Source organism: Periplaneta americana, chromosome 2 (assembly GCF_040183065.1).
Source record: "Periplaneta americana isolate PAMFEO1 chromosome 2, P.americana_PAMFEO1_priV1, whole genome shotgun sequence".
Lineage (NCBI taxonomy): Eukaryota > Metazoa > Arthropoda > Insecta > Blattodea > Blattidae > Periplaneta > Periplaneta americana.
Genome location: NC_091118.1, coordinates 63,150,384 through 63,167,884, shown reverse-complemented (window position 1 = coordinate 63,167,884; position 17,501 = coordinate 63,150,384). Strand labels below are relative to the sequence as shown.

General features: G+C 36.8%; 1 protein-coding gene across 5 annotated transcripts in view; it reads right to left on the bottom strand.

The window, feature by feature from the left end:
- Positions 1-1,630: 1,630 nt before the first annotated feature.
- The window catches only part of dyl (dusky-like), a 205,429-nt gene continuing 189,558 nt past the window's right edge, over positions 1,631-17,501 (bottom strand). For all 5 annotated transcript variants that reach the window (XM_069817811.1, XM_069817810.1, XM_069817812.1 and 2 more), the window contains 3 exons: positions 10,513-10,768; positions 8,135-8,369; positions 1,631-6,393 (listed from right to left, as the gene is read on the bottom strand). In XM_069817811.1, coding sequence (XP_069673912.1) covers positions 5,187-6,393; positions 8,135-8,369; positions 10,513-10,768 — 1,698 coding nt within the window. In that variant the 3' untranslated portion in view covers positions 1,631-5,186. The remainder of the gene's footprint in view (positions 6,394-8,134; positions 8,370-10,512; positions 10,769-17,501) is intronic.

Genomic DNA, 17,501 nt, shown 5'->3' with positions numbered 1-17,501 from the left:
TCATTTCGCACGTTCATCCCTCTCATATGATGGCTATCAGGTTACGTCCACCATCGACTTTTACCCTTCAAAATTCACTTAAATTTCCTCACCGAAAGTATGTAATATGGGGTGAGACAAATGACAATAAGGCTTGGAGCTCACATATATTTTCCTCAAAGCCCTTAATTCTCTTGAAAAGACGTGCGATTACGTACCTATCAATTGAAGAGTCAACTGCAAGAATGATGAATATCATTTGGAATACATTTTGCAGGAGAAGCAATTGAAAGTTTGAAATGCTTAGCGCTCAAAGCTTAACTGTGATTTTCCGATCATTTCTGGATAATGACTATCAGTGTTAATGCCATATAACTCTCTATGTACATTCTATATGTCTTAAGCTATGCATTGACAGTCTTGGTTCATTTTCGACAAGAAAGTGACATTCATCATTCTTGCAGTGGACTCTTCAATTGTTTCCCCTTGTTCCATTGCGTCATTGCACATGATACGTCTCTCTCAATTATCGAATTATTCTGCCTGTAGTAGTATTTATTTTATCCTTAAACCCATCCTTACCTAACCTAAAATTATATAGGTCTACAAGTGCCAAGAATAAAGCTTTTACATAAACCCGGGATTACATTAATCACCTGTCACTTTTTCGTTGAGAGTAAAGATAGCACACTGCTATGCCGAGTTAGTAGAATACGTTTGAGTCTAAAAAAAGCAGAAAAAGCAGTGCAACAACGTCTGTTATTGTGACGAGAATCCAACTTCTAATTCCTTAATATATTACAAATATATTAAATTATTATTGCATCCAAGAAACATACAGGATAATATATTGATGATGATGAGGATATTATTATTATTATTATTACTATTATTATTATTATTATTATTATTATTATTATTATTATTATTATTATTATTAAACAACCTGTACACAAGCAACGTACTTATTATTTTATATAACTATTTCATTGCAAACCAATAGTTTTGTGTTTCTGTAATAAAAAAATCTTGGGATATATTATATTTGCAATATCTTTGGGCCGTTAAATTTATGATTCTTGAAAGGTGATTTTCTCAATTCCCAAATAAGAGACGTTTAATTATATTACGTAATGTGCTGTCTAAGATTTCAAGACAAGGATTTGAATTCATCTTAGCAGACGTTGTTAGGTTGAAATTGTCACACGATCTTCTGGTAAAACCAGTATAGTGACCTCATTACATCCGACCAAGTAAGAACAGAAATCTCTGGTGTACATGCACTGCATCAGGTTTAATGGCAACGAGTTTTAGTCTTTTTGCCCACGTCTTCTATTTTTCTCATCATTATTATTATTATTATTATTATTATTATTATTATTATTATTATTATTGTCATTATTATTATTATTATCGTTATCATTATAATTATTCGGATGGTTATATGTATGACTTTAAATTAGATCAACTGGCACAAAAAAATAATTCTTGAATGACAATTTATCTTACCAGATAAGGCTCTTAATGTTATACCGAAGTATAAACATATGCCTAATATTGGAAACGCTTACTGGTACTTCAAAATGTATTCTAATATTCACACAAATAAATTAAATGTACGAAATGTGGATTTTATGAAATAATACCAGAATTATTTGATGGTAAACAAATATTTAATACAGTTTTATCACATTCCTGAGTGATTATGTACACAATGCGGCAGCAGATGTTTGTTTTCTTATAGTACGAAAGTATTAACATCTTCATGAAAACACAGAAAATATTTTATTACAAAATGTAGAAGATACGAGACAAAAAGGTTACTCTAAACTAAAAGACACTTGCTAAAATACGTAAAAATAAAAAAATAAAAAAAGAAGAAATTAGAAATTTGTAAAAATCTGTTCCAAATTATTCAAATAAATGTGCACATAGTGGTACTTAAATATAGACCAGTCTTACGGAAATCTGTGATAAGTCTCAAAATAAAAAAATAACATAAATTACTATAAAATAAGGAAAGTATACTTAGCTACTACAATTTATAAATAAAAAGATTTTTGATGTTTCACTTATTCAGAAGAAAGAGAGCCATGCCTCTATATAATACTCTAAATTCTATAAGCACTCCACTGCTTTTCTTTCGATACTTTGCAATATAGTAATCAACTATAAACATAAAAATTATTCAACACCAAAGTCATATTCCACGTTCATGTCCATTTATATACTAAACTTCTTCACATGAATGGAGAAGGTAACACAGAAATACACACATTAGCGAATACTTCTACAAAAATAATACGAGACAGGCCCTTCTTTCTTCAGAATGTAGATTAAGTTACATGGTTTGGTGAGCATGGAGATATCTAGTGTGAGTTGTATATAAATTAATAGATAAATTAAAATGGTGAAAGAAAAGTGATGAATATGAACATATATGGACATCAAAGCCCCCTATATATATATATAATTTCTTGTATCCCCCCCCCCCTAGATAAAGTATACCATTATCAAACTAGAGTCAACTGCCGACATTGCACCCGCAGAGAAATTCAAAAGGTAGATAAAGTTTGATTTTAAATCAGTGTCAGAAGCAAAGAACACATTAGTTTTGTATTTTGTGGCTACATAACCTAACACAGTTCTAATACAGCTCACATACAATTAGTAAACTATAAGTGTAGTATTTGAAAGACTTATTACTAATGCATTAGAATTTGGTAAATTTTGACCTTGGATTTTCAGTTTCATTCCTGAGTCGGAGGCCTGAAGGTGCAGAGTTATTTTATGGACTACAAATTTACAACATGGGACCCATAGGGACTGGATTTAGTTTCCAAAAATTTTAAAAGTAGGTACCGGTATAGTACTTAAAACTCCATTACCCTCCTCTTTGTTCGAACTCATGAAACTATGGTACCTTTCGACCATAAATGTCAATATTTCAAAAAGTACTATATATAAATAATAATGAACGTAAATATCATAAATATATAATTAGCTAAAATGAAATGTTAGAACTTAAAAAAAAAAAATGTATGCTATTGCAAGAAAGTCTAACTTTATTTTCAAATCAACTGGAATTTTGAATTTCTCTGCGAGTTTGTTGACAGTACACACAAATTTACCATACACTAGCTAGTCACCATAATACTTTCTATGGTACTACATCACTATCTTTCACTCTATTTACATTGGCACTCATAAAACCACGGACTACTCTGATGTTACGACAAAAAACATTAAAGCTTCCAAGTTCTCAAAATAATTACAGGCATATACCTTATCATTAGTTCACAGAACTAAGTTTGCTTCTTGTGTAAATCAAAGGAGGCCATGGTGGTGCAGTGCCTCATAAGAACATATCCAAAAGCCATATAAAGGGGGCTTAGAGTATTTTTCAGTCCCATGCTTAGATCAGTGTAGAAAAATGCTACAATTTACTAAAATTTGATTCAAACACAATCTGAGCATGGATCTGAACCTTCAGCAACCTGAAGGATATTGGTGGAATGATGATAAAAAACTTTTTGGTGGTTAGCAGTGAGAGTTTTTGTAAGTCATAGCTAAAAATGGTGTTTATTTATATAATTTATTCTAAACATAATTAACTTTGTGGACGGAAGCTGTTAATTGTCCTGATATCAGATGTTAGATGTTTCATCCCTAATTAAACATGACTGTAAACAACTGAAGTTGGGAATTCACGTTGATTCGTTCGTTCTTAAAACTATATTTTACTGTTACCATTATCATTACAAGATATGGATGACGTCATATTGTTTCTTTCGTTTAATTATACTTAATACATTTATTTGAGCCTCTTCAATTTTCGCTCTATATCTTAAAATCAGTTTATCTGTCTTAAATAATGATAAAATGTAACTGACTTTGAGATATTTTAGATAACACATAACCTAGCTTTTGACTTAATGCTGATAGATGACCTCTCTCACTTTCCAGCAACATCACTCTTTTGGTTAAAATACTAACCATACAAGGAGTTGCATGCTCGAGTGAAACCATCCTCTTCTTCTTCAGTTGGTAACACTTCCAAAAAAAAAAAGTCTCATAAAGCAGTCCAAATATCAGAATGAATTGGACCGGCATTTCAAGTATTGTTGGCAACTAAAGTCAACCGTTCTCATAACGGGTGTCGCATATAATTACGGCTTGACATAAACAAAGTTGCATCATACAAGTGATCTCGCGTATTTCCCAGTGTCTGTGCTGTCACTCTAGTACACATTTGGGGGTTCAGGAAAAAGACCGATCAAGCATCATAAAAATATAATGAATATAAAATTGACAATAATGTAGCTCAAAAGCAAGAAAATTACGAAAGCAATACAGTTGAAATGCTTAACTTGTTGTACTGTTGTAGCACTTCAGTAGTTAAAGAACAAAAGCAACAAAAAATGGAATTTCCAAAAATTTGTCTGTAGTACAATATTGATAAATTTCTTAACTATAGTAGTAAGAAAGGAGCCAAAGATTATTGCTACAGTTGAGGTCGTAGAAAGTTACTGATAGAGATTAAATATTTACACAGAATGGATAACAATAGATTTTATAGCAAGAAAATGTGGGCCGTTCCAGAAAACAATGCATTGATTGAAAGCAGAGTAGATTAATGATCTGTAGTAGACATGAGAAGTTAGGATATAAAACCAGTAAGATATTCTTGACAGAACCCAAGCAGCAAGAAATTGCAGATATAGGTTATCTATAGGGAGAATAGAGATTAATAGATTTCTAATACTGGTGCATGGCTTAACAGCAAAACAATATGGACTATTCTAGATAACGATGGACTGACTGAAACTTAAAAAATAAAATAACTGATTTAATTCTCGCCGTCAGTAATTTATATTCAGAAATTAACTTCTGTTGGATATATTTTTATGATCACACCAAATATTCAATTATTTTTACTACATTTTTTCAGCAGTTTACTTCTAAGTCTCTTTACGCAAGCTATTTTACAAGGACGGCCACCTGTTTCTCCTGACTTCATATTGCTTTCTTACTGTAATCAGTTATGTATTGAAGTTAAGAATGAAATAACTGTTATGTTATACACTTCTGCAATGGAAAAGACGGAAAATTAGAACTTGCCAGATCTTTTTCCTGATTTGCGAGTCATGACAATTGGAAGCAAACCAAGTTTACATAAAGCCGTTGTGTGTCAGGAATGCGGGCCTTCAGTTGGCCACTTTTACGAACTCCGCATTGTCGTACCCATGGGGTACAAACGTGGTGGTAGCGCCCTTGCGATCGATGGCACGGACCCTGACGAAGAGGAACGCCGCAACGAGACAAGCGACGACCAGTACAAGCAGCAGCATCACGAGGCCTCCGACGAAGCTGGGGACGGACATGCAGATGTGTTCTCCGTCTGGGCCAGGTCCGGTCGTCGACTGGATGACCACCGTCTCGTTACCCGACGCCCCGTTGAGTGCGAAGTTGACGTCACCCGGAGCCACGACCTGGATCACTCGACTCGTGTTGACGTCCGTCATCTCCTGTGCCTCGCGCTTGTACACGGCGCCGCGTCGACGTCTAGCGCCTTGCAGCTCCACTTCTACGGACCTCGGGCGTCCGCCGAGAGTCGCCAGGTTGCCCTCTGCCTCGTCAGCGACGCCGCCCTTCCGCTTCACGGTGGTGTACGCGTTCTGATGGCCGGGCAGTGGAGGTGGCGGCAGGTGGATCTCGTTGCTGAGGGGTGCCGGGGACGAAGGCTCTGGGCTTGATGACGTGGAGGGCGCCGGAAGTACTTCTGGCTTCTGCTCAGAAAAGGCACCGGCAGGCCCTGACGGGTGACGGGGGTCAGGGAAGGCGGCCGGGGCGCCGTACTCGCTGAGGGGCGGAGCTCCGTATTCTCCACCCAGAGCCGCGGAGGGAGCACCGTAATCACCGCTGAGCCCCGGCACATGGACGCCAAAATCACCACCGCATTTAGGCTCCGGACAATGGTACCTACACACCTGGATCACACATTGGAAGTGCACGTTCATAGAATCTGGGAACTTGAAGGCCTGGAAGTAGGCGAAACTGACAACCGAGGCAGACGGTCCGAAGTTCTTGATCTTCTGGAACTTGCTCATGATCTTGGGCCTCACTACGCAGCCGTACTGGTCGACCAGCTGAATGGGGGCGCGTTTTCCGTCGTGTGCCACGCAGTTGCGCACCAGCATGTCGAACTTGTTTTCGTCATCCTTGATGGCAAGCACCATCGTCATCGTCTGACCTATCTTGACGATGCCCGACACCTCGGAGGCCCAAGGGCCCTTGCCGACCTGGATCTGCATCCAACACTGCAGGTTGTCTCCCAGGAAGTTGGCAGTGACGGCGTGAAGCATGTCCACCTGGAAGGGCCGGAAGGTCACCGCCTTCTCGTAGAAGTCGTACCTGCAACAGTATGTCACTTCTGCAAACTAACGAACATAACTGTGACACACTTCAAGTGAGTATAAGATTTATTATCTTGCCAGAATGAGGAGGCTCGCTCTCTCTTTCCCCTTCTCTTTTCTACCACCCATACCTCTCTCTTTCTCTGTCGAAAGTTGTGTTTCAAATTCATATAGAAAATCAGATTTATATTACAGTAAAATTAGTGGCATATAATAGTAAAAAAAAACAATGCCATATAAAATAGGTACATCCTTACTTATGACTAGAGTCCTGCGTTTGGTTGCTTAAAACCTCCGAACAACGCACATCAATGTAAGTATGTACGGAGTATAGCGCAGCGTACACACTTCAGGTGTGCTGCTGTTCAGTGAACATGTCAAAACAAAGGAAATGAGTGCTCCAATAGAATAATTTGACAGCGAGCACTTCATTAAGAAAGAAGAAAGCCTATTTTATCAGAAAGAATGAGGAATTTTTCTTTTGAAACACTTAAAACGTTTACAGTCACTCGTTGTAATGTATAGAGACTCGTAAAGCGAGTAGTCAGTGTAAATAATTTTGTTTTTATTGTGATTTATTGTATTATTGTAATTTCCATCATTTATTTGTATACTTATTTACAGATGTGTATATATACAGGCTATGTCCAGTTCACGAATAAAACAAGTAGGCCTATTCATAATTAATTTTTGTAATGTGGCATTAGAAACGGTAATACATGGAGATAAAAACAATCTACAAACATTTCTAAATGAACAGAATTTGGGACATCAGAGCCTAAATATATTTCAATATTGACTCATTTTTAAGTGTGAATATTAAAATTTGAATCCTTTCAATAAATTAGCATATTATTTACTTCTAAACTCATTTCGTTTTGATAAAATATATCTATTTATTTTAACAAGTGCAATTTAAATATTAATAACTCTGTAAATAGGTGAGAAATAATTAGCATTGGCTTTAAATAAATATTTTGTTTATTATTAAATACACATGACAGCATATTTTGTACGTGAGTAGCATTCTCATTGTTCAGTGTCTATACTGCCCTGTACGAATAAACAGATGTAAACACACGAACCAGAGAGGGCAGACAGTCCTTTGCAAGTGAAGCTATTTGATCTATGTGCATCTACCTTGTACTCAAAGTAACAAAAGCAGGACTCTACTTATGACACATCATCATCATCATCATCATCATCATCATCATCTATCAAGATAGTCCATTTAGATCTGTTTCGCCTCAAAGGTTTTCCTAAGTCACATTTTCGTTTTGAATGGTAGTGCAACATTTGTTTCGTTGGTCTGTCTTCTGTCATACGAGTAATGTGATGGAACCAGTTTTGTTTGTTCTCTAATATTATATTACTTAAATTGAATATATTGAGTTGCTCTCTAATTGTACTACTTCGTACATCATCTTTGAGGGAACATCCAGCAATAAATGTTAAGAATGTAATTTTTGCCACAACTTTATAAAATGTTATCGTAGTACGTCTCCTTGTTTTGTTTTTCAATGTGCGTTTCATAGTGCCACAGATATGTAGAAATTTATTTATCTTTTGTATCAGGTTATTATCGTTACGATAACTGACGTGGATAGTTAAAATTCTGAACCTGTTTATGGGCATATTGTTGATTATAGTTTTCGCGTTGACACATATATAAGAGTGATGTTGATTTAGTTTCTGCATGGAGAAGTCGAAGCCAAACCGCGACCGAATGACGAACTCACCATGTGCAGCGCAGTTTCCGGGCCTGATCCCAGACCTCTTGCACGTAGGGGTCATACTGGATGATGATAGTGTTCTCCACGTAGCTGCCGCTGGGAGTTGGCGCCCCGTACGCCCCAGCAGCGTTGTGGTTCGCAGACGAAGACATGCCGCAACTGTTGAGATAGATCTCGAAGGTGGCGCTAAGATGTCCAGTGCCAGGCTTCAAGTGAACGCAATGGGGGTCACTGTAAAACCCTGCAACACACACGTGCATTCAATCACGTCATATCAACTGCTGTGGTCGCGCCGAGAGGCGAATGAGTGTGGGTGATGATCTGTTTGTCAAGCACAGAAAAGAGTTCGCAAGATTCAAGTGAGAGACTTGATACCAAGGCGCATGCGCGTGCAAGATTACAGCTTCTAGAGACTGATCTTTTTATAAATGTGTCCTAGTGTATATAAAAGCCACCAGTCGTGCATAATGTGTAGCTTTGAAGCTTAGTAGAAGCCTTAATCATATGTATCAATCCCGAGTAGGGCACAGTCTACTATATACAGTCACGAAGCTTGAGTTTTGAGGGTGCTAGAAACAATAGACTGTGACGGTACTATTTTGCATTGCCTGTAATGAGGCGATATTAACGATCCTAGTGGTGAACAACTATCTAATGTTTGCATATTTACTACGTATTGAGCTTCGCGACTGTATATACTAGACTGTGGTAGAGCATTGATGTTGTCTTCTGTCATTAGAATGTTTTACATTACGTCAGATACCATGAGAGTTCCACCATGAATTCTGGTGTAGGATTAAATGAATAAATAACTCCGACACTGCAAGGTAGAAGAGAATAGACAAAGAAACAACAAGGAAGAAAGAATTAAGTAAAATGTTGATGAATAACATCGCAATATTTCATTTCATGAAATAAATAAATAATATATCTACATAAGGAGTGTGATAAAGGAGAAAAAAGAAAGTAAGCGTAAAATTGTGATAAATGCCATCCCGATATTACATTTTATAAAATAGATTTACTTCTAAAATTCTTAAGTAAGAAACAGAAAGAGGGCACAAGAAGAGAAATACCACCATGACATTTCATTTAAGGAAAGGAAATAAAAAATATATGCACAAGAATGTAAAAAGAGACAGAAACAAAGAGGGAAGTAATGACGAATAGGTGATGTGAAATTTTGATAAAAGACACTAAGATAATGCAGTATAGAAAGGATTTTTCCCTACCCGCGGGGAATTCATTCTCCCGTCTATCGGACGATAACGCTGTGGTTCCCGCCATGCGGAAGCAGTAATAGGCGGGCAGGTGAACAGTACGCCTTATTAGCACTACATGGAAGCAATATGATACAGTCCAGTGCTGCTTTTTTGTGGCGGAAATCACAGCGTTCTCGTCCGCTAGATGGGAGAGTGAATTCCCCGCGGGTAGGAAAAAAACCTGTCAGTATATTAAATAAGCTTTTAATAAATGCACATAAAGAATATAAAGAAAAGAAGGAAGGAAAGGAGCAGAGGACATTTTGATAAATACTGTGACATTTTATTATATAAAATTAATAATAAATGAGGGTTGCAGGAGAAAAAAGGGGAAAGTTAACTTTTTGTCAAAAATAATATTACCTATACCACCTTGTGGTAAATACACATAGAATATACTGCATGATCACTTGTTTTAAAGTAATTAAAAATATTCTGTTTTCTAGAATATCATGCACGTCTATCTGGATCTAAGAAGAAATCTGCAAAATCAAATAGAGTACAAGGCTTTCTTGATGTCTGTACGACGAAATCAAATTTTCATGAAATGACCACAGAACTTTCGCTCTAAACCTTTAAGATTCTCTACTGAAAAATCGTCTCTCAGTGACTCTACCCGCGTTTATCCTGTAATCCTCAATTATTTATAAAAAAAAAATGAACGGAAGATAGGAAGGCGAAAAAAGAGAGAAGAAAAATAAAAGGAAGGCGGAAAAAAAGAGATGACATTTGGTAAGAACTATCTTAGGTTTTTAATTTATGAACTAAAGTAATAATAAAGCTGCATAGCGTTTGCTTCGAGTCTGGACCGAGAGAGCGGACAGAATCGCAGTTGGCTGATGTCATGTTTTTTTCATCCTATATAAGAAGAATAGTTGTAGGCCTAGAAGGGAATGGATAGACAGAATTAAAAGACAGAAAGAGAATAGCAAAGCAGTCACGTTTGAAAGCTTATTACTAATGTATGAATGTCGCAAATTCTGTGGAAAGCGTGGCATGCATGATTTTGGAAGCGTGTAGCTGATGGTGATGTTAACTGATGATAAAAGATTTTTGTGGCGATGATGGACAGAGTGGTGGTAGAAGAGCGAGTGAGGGATCCGTGTTCGGTCCTCGTCCCACCTTTGGAGAAGATCATGCCGTAGAAGGGTCGGTCGAACTCTATGTTGACCCGCATGTTGGTCTTCTCGCACTGCACTTGCAGATGCTTGATCTGCGGCATGTCGGGCGTCGCCAGCGGCCACGAGTCGTCCCCTCCGCCCCCGTGAGGTGGTCCATACGCTGGCGGCGGAGGCAGGTGACTGGGAGGGCCGTACACCGCGCGGTGCTCCAGGGGTAGCGACGCAGAGTCCACCAAGGGAGCATCACACCGGCATCCCTGCGAACAAACACATGGTCATGTAGGCTGTACTACTCGTATACAACAACAACAACAATAATAATAATAATAATAATAATAATAATAATAATAAGCCGTGAAGTCTTTTTTCTGCAAACAGTATTATATCAGATTAGTCTATCCAATATCGATTATGCTCATTATTAGTAAATTTTTTCCTATACAGTTTAAATATCTCATATACAGTCTTCCCAATGTTCTTCTACCCGACAGTTTTTCTTCTACGACTTTCCTAATTTTCCTTCTTGGTGGAGCTCTCATCATATGACCTGCCCTTTAAATTATCTTGCCTTTACGAGTATTGTTTCAATAAAATTGCGTCGGGATACGTATATACAATATACATACTGCACGATCCTTAACTTGCCGTTATTCGCCTCGACTGTACAAGTATGGCTCACAGATGTCGCTAGGACCGAGAATTGTAATCACTTAGTTCGTCAGACACTATCCAGAGTGCACCACAGGTGGATCCATATTACGCTCATAATGAGCCTGGCTACGGGCTTATCCAACACAAGTTATACAATATCTTTATTTCTTCTGATTCTTCGTTCTAGGCTAATATTATATTTTCCTCAACACCTTTCTTTCAAACACTACCAACTTACAGTAGATTCTTTACGTTTTATTAAAGTTCAAATCTCAGCTGCATAGGTAAAGAAAGGAAGGATTATTCTGGTATGTATGTATGTATGTATGTATGTATGTATGTATGTATGTATGTATGTATGTATGTATGTATGCATGCATGCATGTATGTATGTATGTATGTATGTATGTATGTATTTACGTACGTATGGGATGAAGACAAATGCAAAAGACGAAGAGCATGGTCATAGGAAGAAAAATACAGAAGATAAACTTGCAAATTATAAATGAGGCAGTAGAGCAAGTGGACAGCTTCAGGTACTTGGGATGTAAGTAGTGGTAAAAAAAATCGGACCGACCCTTGTAGCTGATTTCAGAGCCTTGTTCACTCCAGAGCACGATGGACTGGTAACTAAGACTTTCGTGGTTCGAATCCTGCCTGGGGGGAATCTTTTTTTTTTTTTTTTTTTTGTTCCTTATTCAAATTTATTCCCAATACTTTTCGATTGAAGCGATATTTTACTACTTAATTAACTTATTATTCTCACAACATGAATTTTACCAGCAATCGAAAAGTAATGGGGATAAATTTGAATAAGGAACAAAAAAAGTTTCCTTCCCAGTCAGGATTCGAACTACGAAAGCCTTAGTTGTCAGTCTATCGTGCTCTGGAGTGAAAAAGGCTCTGAAATCAGCTACAAGGGTCGGTCCGGTTTTTTTTACACTACTGTACTATAAGCAGTAACATGAGCTGCTGCCAGGAAGTCAAAAGGAGGATAGCAATGGCCAAGGAAGCTTTTAATAGAAAAAGGAGTATCTTCTGGGAAAATAACTAAGGAAGACACTATTGAAGTGCTTTGTAAAGAGTGTGGCACTGTATGGGGCAGCAACATGGACTTCACGACGAAGTGAAGCATTTGAAATGTGGATATGAAGAAGAATGGAACGTGTGAAGTGGCCAGACAGAATAAGAAATGAAGCTGTGTTGGAAAGGGTGGGTAAAGAAAGAATGATGCTGAAACTGATCAGGAAGAAGTAAAGGAATTGGTTGGGTCAGTGGCTGAGAAGAAACTGCCTACTAAAGGATGCACTGGAAGGAATGATGAACGGGATAAGATATCAGATGATAGACGACATTAAGTTATATGGATCATATGAGGAAACGAAGAGGAAGACAGAAAATAGGAAAGATTGGAAAAAGCTGGGTTTGCAGTGAAAGATCTGCCTTTGGGCACAACACTAAATGAAGTGTGTGATTTATATATTACCTTCAAATAAACAATTCTGTGTAATACACATTTTCTTGCTGGGAATAGAACCCGTGACCATTAAGTTAGTAGGCGGAAGTGCTGGTATTTGAGCTACGTGAGAGTCATTTACTACACTTACGCGTTAATTGCTAGTTTACAGGTCTATTACTTGCAAGCACTCGTTTACAAACGCCCCACCTGTAGTCATGCATAGGTTTGCCGATAACACAAAATTGCTAAAACGCTGCAATTAAAAGAAAGAATTTCACCTTTGCAAACTTTCAGAAATGTGGAACGGTATCGAGGAAACCGACCGGGAGTGATTACTTTCAAATTCAATAAGTCCAACTTGTTCTCCTTAATAACCTGGATATTTTTGGAAGCTGTTATAAAGGCGTTTTATCGCCCAGGGCACTGTACCACATTTTGACACGAGGTCTCCTAACCTACATTCATTACGGACGGTCGTCTTCCTTCTTCTGTTATGACTTCCGTTTGTTTGGCTTTTGTTTCGCGCCGTTCTCTCTCACACACTCTTGCGGCACGGTCAGAACAATCACACGTCCGCCTTAACCTCAATGTCATCAACAAACAACAATAATATCCAAAACTATAGTACGGTTCACGTAAGATTAGTTCCTAAAAAGCTAATAAAATTATGGCCGTCTTTTAAATGTTGCCAACTGTTACCATATATTACCAAATCAAGTAAAACCACAATGCTATGTACTGAAATAATAATAATAATAATAATAATAATAATAATAATAATAATAATAAAAGCTAAAGGTATCCCCGTAACATGCCATGAAGGCATTTGGGGGGCATGGAGGTAGAGCCCCATGCTTTCCATGACCTCGGCACTAGAATGAGGTGGTGTGGTCGGCACCACGCTCTGACCGCCTTTTTCCCCCGGGAAAGACCCGGTACTCAATTTTATAGGAGGCTGAGTGAACCTCGGGGCCGTTCTGAAAGTTTGGCAACGAGAAAAAAATCCTGTCACCACCTGGGATCGAACCCCGGACCTTCCAGTCCGTAGCCAGCTGCTCTACCAACTGAGCTACCCGGCCGCCAATAATAATAATAATAATAATAATAATAATAATAATAATTAGTACTATTAATAATATAATAATAGTAATAATAATATCATAATAATAGTAATAATAATATTATAATAATAGTAATAATATAATAATAGTAATAATGATATTATAATAATAGTAGCCTAATAATAATAGTAATAATAATAATCATCATCATCATCATAAACTTTAAAATGTTTTTTCTCTGGTAACATTAAATTCATTGGTTTGCCTAAATAGTTTATTATTCATGAGATAATCTAAATATTTATTTGTTTAATCACATGAAAAGATAAAATCATCTCCGAAAACCGAATATCACTTTAAATTGTATAATTGTGTAAATTGTTTATCTATTAATTGTTGTAGTATTATGTATTAATATTATTATCATCATCACCATACAAGGATTAAGCCATAGGCACGTTCCGGTTTCATGAAAGCTAGAATTGTTGAAATTGTTCAGACCATCTTCTGTGTGACCTTCTTTCCATGAGGTCTATAATTTAACAACAGTTTTGGAAATCTTTCTTCTGGCATTCTATCAATATGTTGTTTCCAGGCGTTCCTATAATTAACTATTCGATCAGTGAGTTTGAAAATATTTAATTCTTTTCTTATATCTTCATTTCGTTTTTTATCTAGTAGAGTATATCCTGCTATATTTCTTATAAATCTCATCTCTACTGCTTCCAATCTTTGTTCTTGTCTCTTAGTGATCGTCCAACATTCCGATTCATACATTAATATAGGAACAGCCATTACTTTATAAAATTTCATTTTTGTTTCTTTCCTCGTGTTATTAATATTATTAATTACTTTTAAATTCCAAATAACCCTTGTTAGTAAATTTCGTTTCATGAACGTTGGCATCTGGCCAGTTGTAGTATTTGTCAGTGCAGGCATTGAAACAAAGTTATCAAAAAGAAATTCAACCCGGCGACTAGAAAATCATTATAATCCACTAGCGCGAGTAGTAACGGGAGGGGGGGATGGCTAGGTTTCACCCTTAAGGCATAAAGTAAGAAGCCTTGGACTATACATTGTGGCCGAAAGTCGGGCTTATTATTTGGGTTCCTAAATAAAAATAATCTTTTTTATTTTACAAGAAAAAAAAATACAACAGATTTCTTGCTCTGTGGCCTTAAAGGAAAACCTTAATTTAAGGTTTATTTAACAACGTTCGCAACTGCAGAGGTTACATCAGCGTCGCCGGTGTGCCGGAATTTTGTCCCGCAGGAGTTATTTTACATGCCACTAGACATGAGCCTGTCGCATTTAAGCACACCCAAGGCGACGTAAAGGAAAATAATAGGTATACGTTACATTTAAATTTTTTTTGACTGGAAGCATAATTAAGCCTATATTACTACTACTACTACTACTACTACTACTACTACTACTACTACAACAACTCAGTGGCGTAGCGTAGGAGGGGCGATTGTCCAGGGCGCAAGATTCTTAGAAGCGCAAACAAAAAAATTGTAATAAATAAAATCAGATAAGTTTTCGTTTTCTGCTGTGGAAACTAAAGTAAATGATGCTCAGATACATCTACAGCACAAAGAACTTGGAATTTCCCATCGTTAATGTTGGGAAATTTTTAGTAATGTTTGACAAAATAATTGTTCAAATGAAGCTTTGTTTCTCATTACTAATTATACTGTAGTAATCATTACGCTGTGTTGCATAATGTTCATGTTCTGCACAGTTAGTGTTACGTACTCGTAATGAGTTAAATATAAGTTTGTATACATGTCAGTGGTGTTAGAAAATCTGGAACATTTAACAACATGCTTTTATTTTATTGTTCTCTTAAACTAAAATAGTAGCCTATAGTAAACTATCTTACATTAATATGGAATGAAACATTATTCCTTATTCTACCTCACTGAAGTTTGCAATGTCTTGGTTTTCTCCCTCATGTTTTAACATTGCACAATACTAGTCAGTAGGTACTTTGAACATATGCGTTTTTTATACATATATATTGTTTCATTTATTTATACATATATTTCTATGAATATTTATTCATATTAATAACAAGAAAAAAGTTACCTATACTCATTATTATGCGTAAGTTCGCAAGATATGTGCCTGACATCCTTATGCAGCTAAAGCATAGAGGCGCAGGGAGAAAAGAAATTAAGGAGAAAGGCACCGAACATATGTAAGAAAAAGAGAAGATCAGGGGCGGTTATTCAGGTGAATTAGGTGAAGTGCCACTTCTCCTATTTACATGTAAAACACAATTTTATCTCTTATTGATATTTTTTTTGGAAAACGTATATTCTAGTTATTACCGGTATCGCATTTCTAAAACAAAAAGAAGTTTTCTTTTCAGTCGTTATGAACAGTGTTTAGTTGTATAAATAGTACCTGTAACCGTCCGCTGAATAGAATAATGTCAACAGTTACGCCGAGCGGTGTCTATTGGAACTTATAATATTGTAAAGGTGAAATTATTTGGGCTCCTATTCTCATACAGCACTTGGTTCCATGGTAACGTAACGTGACGTCACGCACTAAAGAAAGAGTCTTTCAGTTACGGAGAACTGTAAGATTTGTAGTTGGAGTAACCAGTTTGCAGAACTAATGGTACTAACAATAGAGAAGGGTTGAAGCTGGTCTCCAAGGCCGGGGGCTATTATTTAAGGGCTATAAAATTTTAGAGTACAGTATGTACTATCCGACTCGAAAATAGTATCCTCATTCCTTGTGTCCAAGCAGCCACCCTTGCAATGGTAAATTAGCTGGCTCTATGTTATTTTATCAGGAATACACCCCACATAGCTTTGCTGACTTGGTATGCAAGAAATTGGGTGAGTCTTGAAATAAATTAATTTTCCTGTTTGCATGTGTTATAGAACTAGTAAAATTGTAAGCTTACTTGGTTTACAAATTGTAGGCATACTCATTATATTGGTAAAACTGTTCATGCATTTGTATATGTGAACAGCACTTCACCTATTTTTTTTACGACGAGCCGCTACTGGAGAAGATTGACAGATACTCGGCAAACATGAACCGAACATAAGACCTCTTACCGGTTTTCAATGGACTCCGTTATTTTAGTTTACATGCTTCACTTCCACGTACTGCTGGAATGCCTATGGAGTACGGCGAAGTTTGTTGTATCTTGATAGCCCCTCACATGTTCGGATATTGCACGACACTAATAAGTAGCCTACTACATACCCTGCCTATCTCAAACATCTGGATTTAATGTTCCTAATTATGCCAGGTGAAGAATACAATGCGTACAGTTATGCGTTGTGTAACTTTCTCCATTCTCCTGTAACTTCATCCCTAGTAGTAGTAGTAGTAGTAGTAGTAGTAGTAGTAGTAGTAGTAGTAGTAGTAGTAGTAGTAGTAGTAGTAGTAGTAGTAATAATAATAATAACAATAATAACAACAATAATAATAATAACAATAATAATAGTAATAATAATAATAATACATATAACCATTTAACCTATCAGAGTCGTCTTGATTAGCATGCCTGTATCCGAATAGTTCGGGGTTCGGTTCTATCCCAAGGCCGAATATCCTAACTTTGAGTTTTTCGTGGTTTCCAAAGTCTTTTCAGGCAAATTTCGGCATAATACCGATTACAAAAGGACACCACTTGCTTCCTGTCCAATTCTTAACTCTTAATCACCACGCTTGGTCATATCAGAGATAGATTAGCCATATATCCGATAGAGAACCAAATGGCCGAAGATACTGTCCTCTGTCGGAAGGTAAGTGAAGTAAATATAAGATAATGGAGCCACAGCTTTATTT